Consider the following 17,214-nt stretch of genomic DNA (forward strand, 5'->3'; position numbering starts at 1 on the left):
TGTGCCTGTAGTGTATGTATTTATGTGTGTGTGTGTGTGTGTGTGTGTGTGTGTGTGTGTGTGTATATATATATATATATATATATATATATATATATAAATTTTCATAAATAAGTTATTTAATGTAATTTTGTGACCTATTTTTTTCCTTTTCATATGAGATATAATGCTTTCATTGATGTTGACTAAACTCCTAATAGACACTTTCAATGTATGCAAGGAATTTTCAATTTGAATATTCATATTGCTATATGAAATGTTTTCAAGGACCACTTATTTGATGTTGGTCATAAAGGAAAAGGACAAGGACCTTCAGGTTTACTTTTTGAGAGAAAGAGTAGTTTCTAGATCCTGTTCTAAAATTCTTGTTAGATAGATACTCAAAGACTAATTATAAATAATCATGAAATGCTGGAATTCAAAACTGAAAATAATGATTTTTTATAAGAATTTCATCAAATGTTATAGGGGACAGTTCCTGAAGCCATTATATCTACCAAAACCCTTTGTAGAACTTGTTTTCTATAGTTCTGCCTCTTTACACTTGATTTCTCAGTCTTTCAATCCATATTGCTATAATAGAAAAAATATTTTTAATTGAGTTGGTTGCATATAAAATAAAACCATCAATCTACTTAAAGATAAAATTTATTAGTAAATCATACATAGAATGGCTACGTTGTAGAAAATAATATAAAACTAAAAGTTTTATACTACTGGAAACATATTTTTTTCCTCTGATAAGTGTAACTGGAAATTGGAACAGTACACAGGAAATATTCTGATTAATTGTAACCTTGTTGTTTAGTTTCCTGTTTTATGTATGGGAATAAGTTAGGTAATTTTTAAAAAACAAAGTTTATTTAGTTGGAGACTGGAAGCCCAACCTGTTAGAAAAGTAAAAGGGTAAAACATGTACATGTAGAAGAGAAAAACACAACAGAAACTTTGTAATGAAGTGCTATCATGGTAACTATTCCAGTCAAGTAAGAACAGCATTAATCTATTCATAAGAAAGTGACTCATGGCCCTGACTCCTTTTTGATGTCCAACTACCTCTCCATATTACCACCCTGGGGACTAATTTCTCAACAAATATATTTCAGAGAATATGTTAAAATCTCAGAATCTATTTAAAAACAGGAGGCTGAAAACACAATTATTTTCAATGTTAAAGGATTATTTTACAGGTGTTTGTGCTTCAGAATTTACCAAATTACAATGGGATCCTATCATAAGTTTTAAGCCTGGCAACTGTGTATTTTCTTGCATTTTGTTGAATAGAATGAATTTATTAGCATGTTAGAAGTTTTTTGTTATTTAAATTGAAAGGTAATAAATACAAAATTCAAATGTGGTTATCTTTAGTTTCTGATATTATTAATGGAGTCATATTTAATATGAGAATGGAAACTTTTATGTTTATTTTTGTTTGTTTTTCTTATTTTTCAGGTTCTTCTTACATTATTCTTATATAAATGAATGTTTTTAGATAATAGTTATAAGTATCTGTAACTCCTTTTCAGTTTCTCTACTTTATATAAGGAAAATTTAATGAAATAGAGCACAAATTAAAAATCAGTACACTTATACAATTAAATACAACATTTTGGGAAGCCTAATAAAATAGTTGTCTGATATATCAGATTAAGGAATAAGGGTAGTAAAATAACTTCATTAATTGTGGTTTGGGTAGAATGAGCCTAAGAATTTTTATCACACAAAAATATGGGGAACTTTCTGTAATCATCAGGATTCCCCAGAGAAACAAAACCAAATAGATTTGGTTCACGTGGAATTGAGTTATGTATTGTGGATGGTTGGCACATCCAAAGTATGTCAAACAGGCTAGCAGGAAGAGTTTCAGTTAGTTTGAGTCCAAGGGCAACATGCAGGCAAAACTCTTTCTTCTTGGGGAGATCGAACTTTTATTTCCATTGATGTCTTCAACTAATTGAACGAGGCCTCCATATATTATTTAGGGTAATCATATTTACTGAGTCTACTGTTCTGTTAATCTCATTTTTTAAAATACCTTCACAAAAGTATCTGGAAGAATGAATGTTTGATCAAACATCTGGTTGCTTTGGATTAGCCAATTTGAAACATAAAATAGACATCACAACTTCAGGCCCTGTCAATTTGGCACCCATACACATCTCCTAAAACCATGTTTAATTTCCAAATTACTAAGGTCATACTTCCACCTAACATGATACAACTATGTGCTGCAGACAATGCACTAGAAGATAATATGGAATCATTGGGTGGTATTTACTCTTTTTCTTGATATCCTTTGATGTCTAATTGATGACTTAAATATTAAAATGTAAAGTAAACAATGTTATAATATTGTGATATAAAATCAATTGATCCTATAACAGGAAAAAGGGATAATAGAAGAAAAAAGAAAATTACAGTGCTCATTTATGTAACTCATCTTGTGTTTGTAGCTGGTGTTTTTAATGATCTTCTTCTACTACCCATTCTTTGTTTTCTTTCTCCTCAATAAGCATTTCAGCTGGGCTTAGTTTTTTTTTTTTTTTGAAGGATAACAGGGATTGAACTCATGAGCACTTGACCACTGAGTCACATCCTCAGTCCTATTTTGTATTTTATTTAGAGACAGGGTCTCAATGAGTTGCTTAGCACCTCACTTTTGCTGAGACTGGCTTTGAACTCACGATCATTCTCTCTCAGGCTCCTCTGCCGCTGGGATTACAGTTGTGCACCCCAGTGCCCAGCAGCTTCTTTTTAAAATTAGTTCATTATAGTCATGAATAATATTGTGGGTATTTTGACCTACTCATAAACGCATAGAACATAACTTGCACCAATTTAATCCCCAGTACTTCCCCTTTCCTACCTCTCTTCCCTCCTACTGATTCACTTGCCCTACTATTTTTCCATTTATTTGTTGTTTTTATACTTGGTGCATTATAGTTATACATAAAGTGGAATTCATTCATTATAATGTATTCATACATGCACATAACATGTATTCACTTTAACTCCATAGTTACTCCCCTTTCACATTTGTCCTCCTTCCTCTTCAATCTCTTTCCTCTACCCCACTGTTCTCCCTTCTATTTTCATGACCTTCCTCATTTTTTTCCTTATGTCTATCTAGCTTCAGCAGATGAGAGAAAACATTAAATTCTTGACATTCTAAGTCTGGCTTATTTCACTTAGCAAGATCCTCTCCAGATTCACCCATTTTATCAGCAAATGACATAATTTATTTTTCTTTATTGCTGAGTAAAACTCCATTGATTGTATGTATATATCACAATCACTTTATACATTTATCTATTTATGGGTACCTATTCTGGTTCCATGACTTGGCTATTGTGAATTACACTGCTATTAATATTGCTATGCATGTATCATTATAAATGCTTATTCTAGTTATTGTGGATAAATACCAAGGAGTGCAATACTTGGATCATTTGGTAGTGATATTCCTAGTCTTTTGAAGAATCTCCATATTGCTTTCCAAAGTGGTTGTACTAATTTGCAGTCCCACCAAAAATGCATGAGTGTAATTTTTCCCCCACATCTTCACCAGCAATTATTTTATTCGTGATGATTGCTGTTCTAACTGTAGTGAGGTAAAATTTTAGTGTTATTTTTAGTTGTATTTCCCTCATGGATGTCAAAATGTTTTCAAATATTTGTAGATCACATGCATTTATTTATTTTTGAGAAGTGTCTATTTAGTTCATTTGCACATTTATTGATTTGGTTATTTTTTTTTTGCTTTAAGTTTTTGAATTTCTATATATCCAGGTTATTAATTCCCCAATGAAATAGTATCTGCCAAAGATTTTCTTCCATTCTGTAGGCTCTGTCTTCACACATTTATTTCCTTTATTGTGCAGAAGCTTTTTAATTTGATGCCATTCCACTTATTGATTCTAGGTCTTATTTCTTGAACTTCCAGGAGTCTTAGTCTTTAGGAAGTTGGTCCCTGTGCCAGTATGTTGGAGTGTTGACCTATGTTTTCTTTTAGCAGTTGCTTTTTTCTTGTCTAATTCCTAGGTCTTAGGTCTACTTTGTATTGATTTTTGTGCAGGGTGAGGTCTAAATATCTAGTTTCATCATTCTACATATAGATAGCCAGTTTTTCCAGCAGTATTTGTTAAAAAGTCTACCTTTTCTCCAATGTATGTTTTTGGCACCTTTGTCAAGGTTAAGATGACTGTTAATATGTGAGTTTTTCTATGTCTTTCATTCAGTTCCACTGATCTCCATGCCTGTTTTTATGCCAATACCATGCTCTTTTGTTATTTTATCTCTGTAGTAAAATTTGAGATTTGATATTGTCATGCCTCCAGCATCACTCTTATGGCTTAGTATTGCTTTGATTATTCTGGGTCTTTTATTTTTCCAAATGAATTTTAGAATTGTTTCTTCTAGTTCTGTGCTAAATGTCATTGGTATTTTTATGGCAATCACATTGAATCTATAGATCACTTTTGGTAATATTGCCACTTTAACAATATTAATTCTGCCTATACAAAAATATGGGAGGTATTTCCATCTTCTGAGACCTACAATTTCTTTTTCCTGATGTTCCATAGTTTTTATTGTAGAGGTACTTCACATCCTTGGTTAGATTTGGTATCAAGTGTGTTATACACTTCTTAGAATAAATTTGGGAGTGTCCCTTCCCTTTCTATTGCATTTCTTGTATTGAGACTATTGTGAATGTAATTATTTTCCTAATTTCTCTCTCAGCAGAATCATTGTTGGGGTACAGGGAAGTCATTGACTTATTTATTTTGATCTTGCATCCTTCTATTTTACTGAATTTGTTTATTGCCTCTGTATATCTTCTGGTGTTTTTTGTAGTCTTCTACATATATTATCATGTAATCAGCAAACAGATACTTCTACTTATTTTTTTTCCTATATGTAATCCTTTTATTTCAGTCTGTTCCCTGAATTCTCTAAAGTTTCAAGAAATATATTGAATAGAAGTGATGAGAGTGGACATCTTTGTCTTGTTTCCTGATTTTAGAGTATATTCTTTTAGTTTCTCTCCATTCAATATGATGTTTGCATTGGCTTTAGATTTGTTGTATATAGTTTTTATGATGTTCAGATAAGTTCTTTGTATTCCTAGTTTCTTCAGTGTTTTTAGCAAGAATGTGTCCTGGACTTTGTTGACTTTTCTGCATCTATTGATAAGACCATGTGTTTTTTTTTGTCTAATTCTATTTATCTGGTGAATCACATTTATTGATTTGTATATGTTTGACCAACTATGCATCTCTTCAGTGAAATGAGCCTCATTATTATGTACAATCATTAATATGTTTTTTAAGAGAGAGATAGAGAGAGAGAGAGAGAGAGAGGGAGAGAGAATTTTTTAATATTTATTTTTTAGTTTTCGGTGGACACAGCATCTTTATTTTACTTTTATGTGGTGCTGAGGATCAAACCCAGTGCCCCGCGCATGCCAGGCAAGCACACTACCGCTTGAGCTACATCCCCAGCCCCATTAATATGTTTTTTAATGTGGAATGCTAATATTTTATTAAGAATTTTTATATCTAAGTTCATCAGGGATATTTGTCTGTAGTTTTTTTTTTCTTTACATTTCTTAATATGGTTTTGGTATCAAGTGTGTTACACACTTCTTAGAATAAATTTGGGAGTGTCCCTTCCCTTTCTATTGCATGGAATAATTTGAGGGTTATTGGTATTAGTTCTTCTTTACAGATCTGCTAGAACTCAGCTGAGAATCCACCTGGTTATGGAGTTTTCTTAACTGGAAGGCTTCTAATTATTGATTCAATCTCATTTCTTGATATTGGTGTGCTTAGGTTTTCTATATCCTCCTGGTTCAGTTTGGGTAAGACATATGTAACTAGCAATACCCTCTAGATTTTCCAGTCTTTATTGGAGTATAAATTTTCAAAATTGTCCCTAATAATCCTCTTGATTTTACAAATGTTTGTGATATCTTCTTTTACATTTCTACATTTATTGATTGGGTTCTCTCTTTTTCTTTTGGCTAGTTTGGCTAAGTATTTATCAATTTTGTTCATCTTTTCAAAGAACGAATACTTTCTTTCATTGATCCTTTGTATTTTTTATTCTCAATTTCATTACTTTTGACTCTTAATTATATCCTGTCTTCTGTTGGTCTCAGAATTAGTTTGTTCTTGCTTTTCTAGGGCTTTGAGGTCTTTCTCTTTTTTATGTAGACACTCAGTATTATAAACTTTCCTCTTAAAACTGCTTCATAATGTCCTGGAGATTATGTTTTATCTCTATTCTTGTTTCTAATAATTGGTTTGGTTTCCCTCCTGATTTCTACTATGAACCATTTCTCCTTCAAAAGTACAACATTCAAATTCCATATATTAAAATTATTTCTTTTTATCTTGTAATTGATTTCTAATTTTATTTCATTATTTTCTCACAATATGAAAAATTATCTCTATTTTTTATATGTTAAGTCTTGCTTTGTGTCTTAAAATATGGTATATTTTGGAGGAGATTCCATATGTATCTGAAAAGAAGGTGACCTCTGTTGGAGATGAATGAAATATTATATAAATGACTGATAGGTCTGTTTATTTAATATTATTTTGTAGGTCTGAAGAAACTTGATTTTTTTATGTGGATGAGCTATCTATTGGTGAAAGAAGTCTGTTGAAACAACCCAGTAGTATTGTATTTGGGGATAACTAAGTCATCATATATTGAGTAGGGTTTGCTTTATGTTAGTAAGTGTGCTAATATTTGAGGCAGAAATATTCACAATCATTATTCTTGCTGAATAGTTCCTTCACCAGTATAATATTGTAAAGACTTTTTATAATGTATATAAAAGAATGATGACAATGAATAGAATGTTCTAAGCAGGATCAAGGTTGAAATTTAAAAATGGTAAAATGATAAACTTTGTTTATCTTGTACATACAAGCTACTCATTAATGTTTTATTTATTAAAATAATGAATTATCTGTCTTTTATTATTAATTTTTACTCTAAGTCAGCTTTGTCAGTTATGAGAATAGCTACCCTGGTTTGTCTTTGTACTATGTTTGCATTATATATCTTTTATTATCATTTCATCTTTAGTCTATGGCTCTCTTTGCCTGTAAGGTGAGTCTTCTGTAAACAATACATGGGTGCATCTTGTTTTCTAGTTCATTCTGCCAGTCTATATCTTGTAATTTGAGATTTGAGACCAGTTTTCATTTAGTGTTATTATAGAGAGATGATTACCATATTATGCTATTTTAATTTACTTCTAATATCTAATTCTTTTATTTGGCTATACTTGTAATATTCATCCATTTGCTGGCTCTAACATTTGTTTTTCATTATATCTATATGTAATATTTTATTGAATATTTTGAATAGTACTTAATTTGTAGTCAAAATTCTTTTAGTTTCTGCCTATATTAGAGGGTTTTTTTCTCATTTTCAATTCTGAAGGATAGCTTTGCTTGATATAGAAATCCTGGTTGTCAAGCATTACCTTTCAGGACTTGGTATGTACTGTTCTAATCCCTCCTGGCTTTTAGAGACTGAACTGAAAATGAGGAGTATTTTGTATTTGCCTCTAAATATGACCTGCTATTTTTCTCTTGTGGATTTTAAAATGTTGTCCTTTTTCTGTGTAATAGGTATTTTAATGTGTCATGAAGAGAATCATTTCTGATCTTATTTATTTGGGATTCTAAAGGGTTCACATATTTGGATTTCCCTTTCGTTCCCAAGCTTTGAAAAATATTTTGATATTATTTCACTGAAAGTATGGTAAATTCCCTTAGTTTGTATCTCAGTATCTTTTTCTAAGCTAATATTCTAAGATTTGGTTTCTTAATACTATCTAATTTTTCTTGAACACTCTGGCCATAGTCACTTATCATGTTTTCGTTTTTGTTTACTGGGTTTCAAGATTATATTCTTCATTTGATGCCTGAAAATCTGTGTTATACATAGTCTAATCTCTTGGCTATAGTTTCAAACAAAATTTTTAATTTGATTTATTGAATATTTCATTTTCAGTATTTCTACTTAGTTCTTCTCCATAACCTCCATCTATTTATTGCAGTGTTTTTTCCCTTTCTGTATTTTCTTAGTTCATTCCTTAGATTATTTTTTAGTTCATTTATCATTTTAATTATCAACTCAATTTCATAAAATGAGTAAAATGGGAGACTACAGTCCCTAGTCTCTGTTACCACAGTTTGTTATGGAAAGTAGAGACCATTATTTTGAGACCCTTTGAGTTCCTACTATGTGGAGACACTATAAATGTCTCTATGGGATGTTGCAGATTGCTAGAAGAATACTTAAAGTTCCAATTTTTGAGTACCCAATCCTTGATTGTCATTTTCAAACATCATTTCTAATCCTTACAACCATACTGCAAAAGAAGTTTTATTACTTCTAATTTGCACATATTAATATTAGTTAGCCAACCCAAGGACAAACATGGAGAAAGTCTAGAAATTGAATTCTGACTCAAATTCTGTGTGTGTCTTTTTATACTACCACTATTCTAAAAGGAAGAACAATAGCAAAACACTCTATTTCTTATATGCCTTAGAATCTCTTGAAAAATAAAAAGTGGGGTAAAGAAAGAAATATAACAAAGAACATTAAAATGTAACATATTTATATAAACCAATATTATATCGAAAAATGTCAATTACCATTCTTTCATAAAACTATAAAAATATTGTCTATAATTAGAGCTCTTATTGTGAGTTATTTCAGTTATTTTTAAAAGATATAATATTTTCAGCTTTCACCTTTTGATGTCTATTAAATATAGTACTTTCTGTTTTTAATTTCCTCTCTGACTCATGCAATAAACTCAGAATTAATTGCTAAATATAGATACCACACAAATTAATAATAACTTTTAGAATGTATCTGAAAGAATAATCAGAAAAGTTCTATGTGTGAACAAGGTTGAAATTTTACAATGGTCCAATGATAAACTTTGTACATATAAACTATTTAGTAATGATTTATTCATTAAAAGCAATGAATTCTGAGAGACAATACCACATATGATAAAGGAAATGTGATTATAGTCACTTTTAGTTCATTTTAAAAATAAATAAAGGAAATCATTAATTCATATATATTCACAACTGCAGGAATTATTGTGTTCCCAGCAGTATTACAAAGTTTAATGGGATTTGTTCATTCTTGCTAAGATTATAATTAACAAATTGAGCTTCAAAATGCCTTGAGAAACAGTATTTGTAACATTCTCAGCAAAAGGGTGATCTCCACAGAAAAAATACAAAAAAGCCAAAATATAATTTATGATTTTTTTCCATGAAATGTGGAGCTATCATAATAAACTAGCTAGAGAATTTACATCTTAATTAGTTGGCACATTAGTGGGTATGGGCAAATGGGATAGGGAATTCTCCTGAATTCAAGATACCAAACTACTGGTTCATAAACATTCATGATGGTAACAGAGAAGTGAGAAATAAACTTATTTAACAGTTAATATAATTCCTGGAAATATTAATCTGGCATAAAGCAAATGTCTGCAACTTTCAGTGTAAACCTTCTGTATACAGATAATTAATGTAGCTTTGTACAGTTTCCTACCTAATTACTTCAACATGAATATCACCATGATATCAATAATTAATACAGCCTAGCTTTTGTGTCCTAATCTAAATTGGCTAGCTTGTAAAGTCCACTAATGGAAAGAGTTAGAAGTAAAGAAGTTAACATTTACAAATGTATTCATGTATATGTATGTATGTATATGTATGCATATATGTACATATACATATATGGAGAAAGATTTTGGAAAATTGGAATAAGGAAATATGAAAACATTCAGAGAAAACTAGTTGAAAGAAACAGGAGTGAAACTAGATGTGTTTGTAGATATTCAAGTTTGAACAGTGTCATCTGAATATGTTTAGTGCAGAAATAATAATCTAATAAAAAATGTAACCCAACAAAAATATTCAGATTTAACAAAATATCTAAAATATACTATGATCAAATTTTGACTTGATGTTACCCCATACCATAGCCTTATAACTGCCATAGAATAAACTTCAGATATTAATTTTTTTCCATAATAACTGATGGATTTTTTTTCTCCACAAATCTCTCAGTAAAGGGACAATTAGAAAATGTAATTTTCATATCTCTGTTCTTGGCTTTGTGCAATTGGTATGAAGATTCCTAAACTTTCCACATAGTATATTAGGAACACTATTGGTTTGAATAATAATTTTAGCATTTTCCATCATAGTTAGTACTGAAAGAAGGCTCTATTTTGTGCAAAATCTTCTTTTACTGTATCAGCAGCAATTATGACTGAATGATAATCAAGAATTGTCTGCAGAAGTTACAATTTATTATTACTTATAATGATGGTAGTGATAATTTCCCATGGCCATAAAAATTTTTTAGTAATAGGGTAGAAAATGAAATTTTATTAAAATCTAAAGTAATACCTCAGATTTCTATAGTCTTAACCATGATTTGTGATACTACCATGAAACATTGTGTGTATCAGTTCCTTGTTCTTTAGTCATTTGTCTTTTAAAACACACATGCACACACCTTACAACCTGAACAGTGGAGCAGAAATCAACATACCCAATGCTCATACGTAACTAAAACTGTAAAAGACGTGTAAATATTGAATAACAGAATCCAAGGTATGTTTTATAAAATATAATATTTCACACATGTATTAGTACTACCAATAGCACAATATTGCCAAATGAGGTATAAATATATAATATATATGCCATATGTATTATTTTATTCTGACTTTTCCATTTTGACCCAAAAGTGGTAAGTAAATATTTTACCCTTTGCTTTATCTGTCATGTTGTAGTGTCATCTGGGCTATTTAGTGCAGTATGAGCTGCAATCCTTGATAATTTACTATAAGTTGTGGATATAAAAATATAATGTGAATTATGTCAACTTAAAATTTTTAATATAAATGATTTTTACCATTGTCAAATATCCCTTTAACAGGTACCACTACAATTGAAAAATATGACCTCAGAACCAACAATTGGCTGCATATTGGCACCATGAGTGGCCGTAGGCTTCAGTTTGGTGTTGCAGTTATTGATAATAAGCTTTATGTTGTGGGAGGAAGAGATGGTCTAAAAACTTTGAATACTGTCGAATGTTTTAATCCTGTTGCCAAAATCTGGATTGTCATGCCTCCCATGTCAACACACAGGCATGGTTTAGGTAAGAATTAATGCTATATAATTCATTAAGAATGTATAGTAATTTTTTTTTAAATGAACCATAGTTTTACATTTTTGGACTTTAGTCAAACTCTAGGTCAAAATGATTCTAAATGCTGAAAAGCTTAAGCAAATATTAAAAACCCATGAAACTCTTTAAATGTAATAGATTACATACTTGTTAATCCTGCTTCCTTAAACATTTTTAAAAGAGGATTATATTTTAACAAAGATAGCAACTTTAGGTAGGTTATATTATTGAGGAACCTAAAATTACAACAGGAAGTTTTCTCCTAAGCTCAATATAGAGAGGAGACCTTTTGATGATAGAGAGATATTATGTTTCTAGTTAGATGAATTATGTATCTTCCCACAAGAATCAAATCTATATTTCTTCAAAACTCTTAGGATGCAGGTCCAAGGTAAAGTTGTTTCAGAGAAACACTTTGGTTGAAAACAATTTTAACTTATACATTGCCCAGCAGTTTCCAAGAAGTTTAAGATAAATGAAGTAAGGACTTATGGAATAGTGGGACATATTTATTCTCCTGAATATCTGTCAGGATACATCTTTCTTCATACTAGATTCCATATGTTTGAGATGTCATAGTGTTGATTAAAAAACACCACAAGAATTGGCTTTTTTAATAATGAACTTTTTATAGCTGAAGTATGGCAGATCCAGGACTGGTATTACCTCTACCAATTATCCAGATAAATTGTTTCTGTCACATATGCACTATGTGATTATTAAGATTGGTTATGTCAGTATAGTTCTTACAGATAAGAAATCATGTCCTGTAGAAAAAAAAATCAGAGCAAGTTTGTTTTCAATATAATTAATGTTATTAAAGAGGTAGGAAAGAAGATGAAGATACATCACTGAAAGGGGGATTGAGATGATGAATAAAGTGTAGAAAAACTCAATGATATGATTTCTCAGAACAGATAGGAAGCAGAGAACAAACTACTAATTAAATCTTAAAACTCAATGTCTGGTTAATTATCTCACAGTACTCTTTTTTATCTATATATTAAATAACAAGAGTTAAAACGATATGGTACATTCAGTCTAGAATTCCAGGTTTTTCTAAGATTGAATATTTTATCTACCTCTTGCATTAAAATAACACATTGACTTTATGCCAGAAAGAAAACAGTTTCCCATTTTTTTATTGCATACCTAGAAATGGTGCATTCTGTGTCTTCTTTGACTTCAGTAGCAGCAATACCTTTCTATGGTAAAGTAGCTATAACTAAAAGTTTTCTAGGTTTAGAAGACTATATTTAGCCTGGGATCAAATTGAGTAAATTATTTCTATGAAGGCAAAACCATTTGAGAAGTATAGCAATTTTTGAGTAGTAGGTTGCTTGTGAAATGAAACAGTGCATATTGTGAATGACACTTAGTTGAATTCTAACACTATATTTATCTTATAGGTGTAGCCACACTTGAAGGACCAATGTATGCTGTAGGTGGTCATGATGGGTGGAGTTATCTAAATACTGTAGAAAGATGGGATCCTGAGGGACGCCAGTGGAATTATGTGGCCAGTATGTCTACTCCTAGAAGCACAGTTGGTGTTGTTGCATTAAACAATAAGTAAGTCCAGACATACATATTCTTTGTTCCCAAGTCATGTAATACAGAACTTCATAAACATGATCCATCAATAAATAAGCCTTTTAAGTGTTCAGAACATGTTTGTTATCTATCATAAAAACATTTTGTTGTAACTTTCCAGTCATTAAAATGAAAGTATTTGTTTAAAATAGATATGTGATAAAATATTCTGTAGACCCTTGATATTCAGAGTGTGGTCCTAGGACAGGCAACATCAGCATTTCTTGAGGTCCATTCAGTAGTGCTGAATCTTTGCGTCAGAATCTATATGTAACCCAGATCCTCAGTAGAGGTATAGGAACATATATCTGACACTTTTGCAGCAATCAGGTCTATTTTTACTCTTAAGAAGCTAACACTTTTATATTAATATTTACTCTTTTAAAAAATATTTTTATTTGTAGATGGACACAACGAATACCTTTTTTTATGTGGTGCAGAGAATCAAATCCAGTTCCTCAGATGTGCTAGGCAAGAGCTCTACCAATGGGCTACAATTCCAGCCCTAATATTTAATCTTGATTTATCAAAATTTTGTCTGCCTCTGTTTGTACAAAAGTATTTTTGTAGTTGTTTTGTTTCTTTGGGGGTTTTTGGTTCTACAGTTGCTTTCCAGAGTGTTCAGCATTTCCAACAATGGAAGCCCACCTAGTTTCACTCTTCCTCAATATTTGCCTTTTCCCCAAGAGAGCAAGCCAATATACTTAAAACTGTTAATGTTAAAGGTTTTCAAGTGATTGAATTGTTACCAGATAGTTACAGGCTTTTTGAGATGGAACCTTTGGAGACAAATGATAAGCATATAGAAAGGGTTTGCATGATAATGTGTAATAAGAATTGTAATGCAAAAAAAAGTACATGTATAAAGACATGAATTGGCGTGAACATACTTTATATACAAAGATATGAAAAGTTGTGTTCTATATGTATAATAAGAATTATAATCATTCCGCTGTTGTGTATTTTTTAAAATGAAATCAATTAAATTAAAAAAAAAGAAATTGAAAATATTAAAATAAAAAAAAGAATTTCAAACAATAGGGTGGATCAGTGGCAGGAGACAGCCTTGTCTCTCTGTACTAATTATTCATAAAGCCAATACCTCAACATATAAATGATTTCAATGAAATTTCAACACAAATGGATTTTAAAATATTGCACAAAAAGATACAGGAAATTTTTATATGTTAAAGGAGATCCATATTTACAATGTTTTAGAGCTTAAATTACATCTAAATCTATCTCTGGTATGACCCAAATGATGTCAGGTGATTCAGTAATACAATCTTCTATAGAGAACAGGTTGAAATTATCAACTTTGATTCATTTAATTTTGTTTTGATTAGTTGCTGTTATTTAAAACTCATTATGAAGGGTATTTATACACATATGGTTCTATAAATGTTTATCATCTTTATTGTTACAAGAATAAATTGGATTAAAAATACTGTTCATCAAAAGAATTGACATTTTAAAGTTAATGGGAGAAATACTATAGTCTAGTTATTTTCCAAGCTAGAAAAATCCAGCTTATGTGTTCTCTCCTATCCTTTTAATTATTTATTAAGTTAATAGCTTCTTAGTGATAGATATTTTCATAATAAATAAAATGCTTCATGACAGGGATTCTGATACTGAGCAATTGGACCTAACTAAAATTGCAAGTTTACTAAGGTTGGTCTTTGGAACCATTTTCCCAAAACTTTTGGTATCTCCCTCCCTTTTCTGTTAATTTCCCATGGGTTCTTTTATCTATTTGTTAAAGTTATTTTGATGAAAATGGTGAAGGAGAGAGGATTAGGGTAGGATAGACCTTTATAGTTGCCCCCAGATAACTATCCATTCACAAATTCTGTTACAAAATATTTAGGGACTTTAGAATATGAAAGCAGAAATGTCAGAAAATTGAATTACTTTATATGAGGTTATTTTGCTTTCATTTCTAGGCATGTGCTTTGTTTATACACACACACACACACACACACACGTATGTACAATTATATTTTTTCTAGGTTATATGCTATTGGTGGACGTGATGGAAGTTCCTGCCTCAAATCAATGGAATATTTTGACCCACATACTAACAAGTGGAGTCTGTGTTCTCCAATGTCCAAAAGACGAGGAGGTGTGGGAGTTGCAACATACAATGGATTCTTATATGTTGTAGGGGGTCATGATGCCCCTGCTTCTAACCATTGCTCCAGGCTTTCTGACTGTGTGGAAAGGTAAATTGTTTCTATTTATTTTTGTGTGGGATCATTTGGTTATTTCATTGTTTCAGAAATAAAAAGATTTTTAAACTATAAGAAAGTAATCTTCCAAATAATTGTTAATCTTTTTTTTTTTCCCAGTGGATTAGTCCTTTTTCGGCATTGGGGATTGAACCCAGGGGCACTTAACTACTAAGACACATCCCCAGCCCTTTTTTTATATTTTATTTAGAGACAGGGTCTCACTGTGTTACTAGGGTCTTACTAAATTGCTGAGGCTAGCTTTAAACTCACCATCCTTCTGACTCAGTGTCCCGAGACACTGGGATTACAGGCATGTGCCACTCTGGCTGGCTTCTACTTGCTCTTACACTCAAAATATTTTGGAAAAAATCCTCCTCATGCATTTTGTAGTCAGCGTAAAAACTTAAAAGTATGATATCTTACTGTGTGATAATCACACAAATAGAGACAAAAGTGATGAAAGAATAAGGAAATTGTATCCTAAGCTACATCAGTCAATTCATTTACCAGAATCAAATGAAATTAAGTTTATAATTTCTAAAATCAGATCAGTCATCAAAAGTATAAAGACTTTACTTCCTCAAAATATACAGGGAAAACTCCAGTAGAAAGGTGTTAATAGTTTTCAGAATGTTGATTCTATTGCAATAAGTATTTCCTTTCCCATAGGTAAGTTCTTTGAATGGGAGACATTCATTGGGTGAATAGTGTGGTATGTTGCTGAAAATAACCTGTACTTTGTAGTTCTACCAAAGTAGGTGGGAATTTCTGGTCTAGAAAAAGGCCAAGGAGGTAAAAGGAGAAAGTTTTGTAAATGAGAGCATAAAGTTTGGGTTGAAATATAATTTGAAAAGGCAATTTGTTAATAGCAGATTGTCATATGACCTAAAATAACAAAGTAGACATTTTGGGACTTGATCTTGTAGACAAAGGAATATTTAAATGTGAGGGAATTGAAATATCATAAAGAAAGCAGTTTGGATGAAATTTATCCAACTATGGTATCGAAGCATAAACTGTAGTAAGAAAAGACTTAAGGAAGAAAACTAATATTTTACTTGTGGGAAGCATTAATATTGAATCATAATAAGTAATTATATCTAATAGTTTCTTACTTACATATTATTTATTAAACAATAGCCATCCCAATGGTTGTGAAGTATCATCTCATTGTGGTTGTAATTTCTATTTTCCTAAGGATTATTGATTTTGAGCATCTTATCAGATGCTATTAGACTTTGGGGTATTTTTTTTAGAGTAATGTCTGTTGAAGTGCTTTGCAATTTTAAAAATAAGGATGTTTATTTTTGTTATTCAGGTAAAAGAATTCTTTACATATTGTTGAAATTAATTGCCTGTCTGATATGTGATTTTCAAATAATTTCTCCATTGTATTTCCTTTTCACCATGTTGATAATGTTTGTGATGCTAAACATTTTAAATTTTGATGGAATCCTATTTATCTATTTGTATTCTTTTAAACTATATTTTTGGTGCCATATCTAAGAATTGCTTGCCAAATACAATGTCAGTAAGCTTTTCATCTATGTTTTCCTCTTAGAATTTTATAGTTTTTGGCTCTTTGATCCATTTAAGCTAATTTTCATGTGCAGAATAGAAATCCAACTTTATTTTTGCATTCTTATATCCTGTTTTCCCATCAGAATTTGCTGAAAAGTCTCCCCTTCCTCATTAGATGGTCTTGGCTCTATTGCCCAAAATTATTTGACTATGAATGTGGGGATTGTTTTCTGAGATCTCCATTCTGTTCCACTGGTCTTTTATGTATTTATAGCAACACCACACTGACTGCATTAGTGTAACTTTACAGAGAATTTTGAAATCATAATGTGTGAGATTTCCAACTTTGTTTTTCAGTATTATGAATCATCCCTTGTTATCTCACGTGGAGTTATAATGCATTATTATATTTCTGCAAAAAAATGTCATTCATGATTTGTAAGGGATTGTAATTGATCTGTTGTTCAAACTGTGTACTTTGGCATCATAAACAATATTAACTCCTCCAATCCAGAAGCATGAGGTATCTTTTCATTCATTTGTAATTTCTTATTTTCCAGTTTGGATGCCTTTTCTCCTTCTCCTCCCCCTCCCCCTCCCC

At 31.0% G+C, this 17,214-nt stretch overlaps 1 protein-coding gene across 2 annotated transcripts in view; it reads left to right on the forward strand.

The window, feature by feature from the left end:
- Klhl4 (kelch like family member 4) overlaps positions 1-17,214 on the forward strand; it is a 92,887-nt gene that overhangs the window by 68,367 nt on the left and 7,306 nt on the right. For both annotated transcript variants that reach the window (XM_048796943.1, XM_015497952.2), the window contains exons 7-9: positions 11,011-11,235; positions 12,675-12,837; positions 14,871-15,083. In XM_048796943.1, the coding sequence (XP_048652900.1) occupies positions 11,011-11,235; positions 12,675-12,837; positions 14,871-15,083 (601 nt within the window). The remainder of the gene's footprint in view (positions 1-11,010; positions 11,236-12,674; positions 12,838-14,870; positions 15,084-17,214) is intronic.

Source organism: Marmota marmota, unplaced genomic scaffold (genome assembly GCF_001458135.2).
Source record: "Marmota marmota marmota unplaced genomic scaffold, marMar, whole genome shotgun sequence".
NCBI lineage: Eukaryota > Metazoa > Chordata > Mammalia > Rodentia > Sciuridae > Marmota > Marmota marmota.